Source organism: Pundamilia nyererei, unplaced genomic scaffold (assembly GCF_000239375.1).
Source record: "Pundamilia nyererei isolate P.nyererei 1_Seehausen unplaced genomic scaffold, PunNye1.0 scaffold00118, whole genome shotgun sequence".
NCBI lineage: Eukaryota > Metazoa > Chordata > Actinopteri > Cichliformes > Cichlidae > Pundamilia > Pundamilia nyererei.
Window position 1 is genome coordinate 1,727,321 of NW_005187519.1, and position 4,021 is coordinate 1,731,341.

Consider the following 4,021-nt stretch of genomic DNA (forward strand, 5'->3'; position numbering starts at 1 on the left):
TGTGTGTGTGTGTGTGTGTGTGTGTGTGTCCATGGGTATGTGTGCTCAGTTGTAACTCATAAAGAATTTGCACAGGCAGTTGGAGGGGCTGGCAGTTGCATCACCAAACTCCTAGCAACAACGTTTGACGCCACTGTTCAGGCTCACAGGAAAAAAGCCGGGACAGAGAAAATTACAAGTATTGAAAAAATATTTGTGGATTCAGGCTGTATAGTAATAATGACAAGTAAAACATGAATTCAAAGACCAGACATGTACCATTGCTCATTTCGGTACAATCAGTCTTTTTACTCCTGTTATAGCTTTCCTTAATTAGGTATGACGTGGACTCCACTTCAGTCGTGTACTGAATATAAGACAGTTGTCATCGTCTGGTTTATGGACCGATGTTTTGAAGCCGAAAGTTTAGCATTTTGACGTTCATTTCCTTTGGTCCCATTAAAAAAATTCGGAATGAAGACTTTGGGTCAGTTGATTATCTGCACTGATGCGCAGCCACCGAATTATAACAGCATGAGACCTGATAAAGTGATGAAGCGCTTTCATCTCCTTCAGTGGCTATTTTACTTCTGGAACCAGTCTGATCATATCTTCCTGTTGTCAGATATCCATCACTTGTTCAGCGCCGATGGTCATGCACACACTTACACTTCGATAGAAGCATCGGAAGGAACTCAGAGTTTAGTATCTCACCCAAGGATACTTCGATTATCTGGGGATCATATCACCCAATTTTCAATTGGTGGACGACCCGCTCTACCTTTTAAACCACAACTGCTCCACAGCAAGGGGCATGAGCGGGTCATGGTCCCTGGCTTTTCCAACCTACATGTCCAAGTATCCTTGAGCGAGATACTAAACCCTGAGTTGTTTATTATTTATGAAAACGTTTGTGCTTCTGTCTCTGAAAGTTTCAGCACTGGACCTTATTAGAATCGTAATACAAGGTACATGTAAACATAGCTGCTGAGGCACAAGAAAACCTTTTGGTGATGAGGGAGAAGCCAAATACATGGACTGATAAATGACAAAGGTAATGCAACGCTATAAATACACAAGGAACTAACGAGATATAGGGGAAATCAGTGACCCAGGGACGACAGTCACAAAGGGGGAGAAAAGGCAAATTAAGGAAGTAAAACAACAGTTCACAAACAGGTTGGAGCAGCTAGGGATCCAACCACCAACCCTCCAGTTAAGAGATCACCTGCTGTACCTACTGAGCCACAGCTGCTTCATTAAACCATCTCAGGATGGCCATTGTCGAAGTCGTCGTTGGTGCTGACCCCAAACCTAAGCCTAACTAACCGTAAACAAGAAGATCAAGTTTTGCCCGTTTTTGCCTTTCTGTATGGTACGGCAGGCTTAGGCTCACACCTCAGAGGGTTAAAGGGTTGGATTTTGCGATCACTTCACTTTCAGAAACACAGTTAGGCACAGTGGCCGTCTGGAACAGAATCTCTCCTGGTATGGTGCAATGCTGTACTAAGGGCAGTACCCTGTTGGTATGCATCTCCATTTCCTCTGCTCCTCACTACTTAGCAGTTATATTTAGCAGTGTTAAGCCCACTGGTAATTCTAGACACTCTTTTGCCTTTTTTTCTCCCCACCAACAGGAATACCCTGCTCTATTCCTTCTCTGAAAGGACGTTTCAAAGACATCACAAGATTCCAGCCGATATTTCTTTAACAATTTGGGTTTTCAGCTTGATTACTTTAAAATGTTTCACCAAACATTCAGAAAAAGGATCAACTTTAGTAACATCTTTTCTTTAATAACACATACTAAGTTCAGCATGAATCTGCCTGTGCTCTGCTGTCCTCTGCAGGATCTATGAGGGACTCACAAACTGCACATACCAGGTGGCCTTGAGGATAAACTGCTTCTGGCCAAATCAGATAGTCGACCGTTTCTTCATGGAGATTCATCAGATCTACTTTCATGACTGTGCTCTGACTGGTCGGCTCCTGCATGACCCACCGATTAGCATCCTCGCCCCATTTATCACAGTGCCTGTACTGGTCACCCTGCTCATGACTGCTGTAGTGGTGTGGAGGAGCAAACGCACACAGGGAATGCTATAGGGACCGTCAGAGTGTTAGGTTTGGGCTTGTAGAGCGTTCCGGAAGACATTTCTTAAGCATAAAGATGCTCTTTTAATTTTCTTTTCATATTCCCGTGTTGATATTGAGCATATTGACTATTTGGAAGCTGCAGTGAAACAATTGCATGTTGTGAAAGATGTTAATAGAAATAAATTCTGCATTTGGTATTAAAACTGTCTGTCCAGTCACTTCTGGTGGCTAAGTTCACCTCTATGAAAACGCCTACGTCAGGGACACAAAACACTTTTTTACATAGCAGGCCACATGCAGTCCACTTTGATCTTAAGTGGGCAGAACTAAACATCTGAATCCTGAGATATTGTAATCTAAAAAAAGACACTATTATAGCAGAAATTTCTATAACTGATATTGGAAAAACAGGAACTTCTCTATTTAATTGTTTATTAGTTACATAGTTACCTTGGTGTCGCATGAACAGCAATGTGGGTCGAGTTTTTAGCAACAGGAAAAGCTGCAAAACTTATGACAATACAGCTAAAAGTTCAAAATGTGTCCTCTATACTTCACATTTTCTAAAACCTTCCAGTGGGTCAGATTGGATTCAGTGGACTTTTAAAGCCATTTATGTTAATTACCATCTGACATCGCGGCCCTTACAAACAATCTGCATAAATAACACCTGACAGTAGAAGAGACTGACGTGATTGGAGCCATTCGGAGGAAGGTGAAGAGATGAAAAGGAGAGCGGGAATTAGAAAACAAATGTAGGATGAAGAGAGGAAACTGTATGAAATAATTTTAACAGCCAAAATAAACAATGTTACAGTTTTATAGTCCCTCTATATTTGTTTACCTTTGAATAAATTACACGGTATATTTATTAATCATTTTTGAGGCAACATTTACAATGAAGCAGGCACTTAGTTATCGTAACACAAAGACAGTTAAAGTCAGCTAAACGGCATCAATCTGTCCTGTCGTTTGGTGCAATTCAGTGATAAAAACTGCGCCAGAGAGGCAACAACAAGACCTCAGGGCATTGCTCTCTCCGTATCCCTACAGTTTTGCTTTTTGCTAGTGTTCTTGTGACTGCTGCTAGCATGACTTTTTGTGCGAGTAGGAGCAGAAGCACCTGACACGTCTACAACTGCTGCCCTCTAGTCTTCACAGATGATTTTGCAGTAACACAAAACGTCTCCAGACTCTTTAATATCTGTCACGTGAGCGCAGTGTTGGCCACTGTTTGCAAAAATTATAAAATAACGATATAATAAAATGAGGATATTTATATTTATGTCCAATGTGTGGCTTCAAACTATGCAGCACTTTTTTAACTCTGTGTTTTGAAAAGTGCTTTACAAATAAAGTTATTGTTAACAAGTTATTATTCTCTTCCCCTTCCTACTTCCACAAAGTAGCAGATACAACTAGTTTATTAGACAAATAAGCTGCTCAGTCACTGAAAACATGTGGTGCAGAGTTGTTATGGTTTTCTATTTTCTAAATGGTTTTTATTTTTGTTTTGAGGTTATTGTTTTTTTTTAAATTTGCTGTAATTTCATTTAGTTTCCAAAGTGAATTTTCTCATTTCAGTGTTTGAGAATGTTTAGTTTGTTTTTAATTATTGTTTTTGTCTTTTTTCATTATAAGTTCAAGGAGGGCATGTGCCAGAGGCATGATTTAGGAACATTAATACAGGTATTACAATAAAACACACTATGATTCAACTGTCTAGAGAACAGTTGACTCATAGTGCATCATAGTATTGTAGACATCTATGTCTGTCAGTGACTCATTAGGCAAGTTGTAATTTTTTTTTTTAAACCAAACCAAACCACTAAGGATACTAAGGATATTTCAACTAATCTATCTATCTATCTATCTATCTATCTATCTATCTATCTATCTATCTATCTATCTATCTATCTATCTATCTATCTATCTATCTATCTAT

General features: G+C 39.5%; 1 protein-coding gene across 1 annotated transcript in view; it reads left to right on the forward strand.

Moving 5' to 3' along the window:
- Positions 1 to 2,273, forward strand: part of LOC102192624 (receptor activity-modifying protein 1-like) — a 6,878-nt gene extending 4,605 nt beyond the window's left edge. Inside the window, exon 3 of the mRNA XM_005742253.1 lies at positions 1,830 to 2,273. Within this exon, the coding sequence (XP_005742310.1) occupies positions 1,830 to 2,085 (256 nt within the window). The 3' untranslated portion in view covers positions 2,086 to 2,273. The remainder of the gene's footprint in view (positions 1 to 1,829) is intronic.
- The last annotated feature ends 1,748 nt before the right edge of the window (positions 2,274 to 4,021 follow it).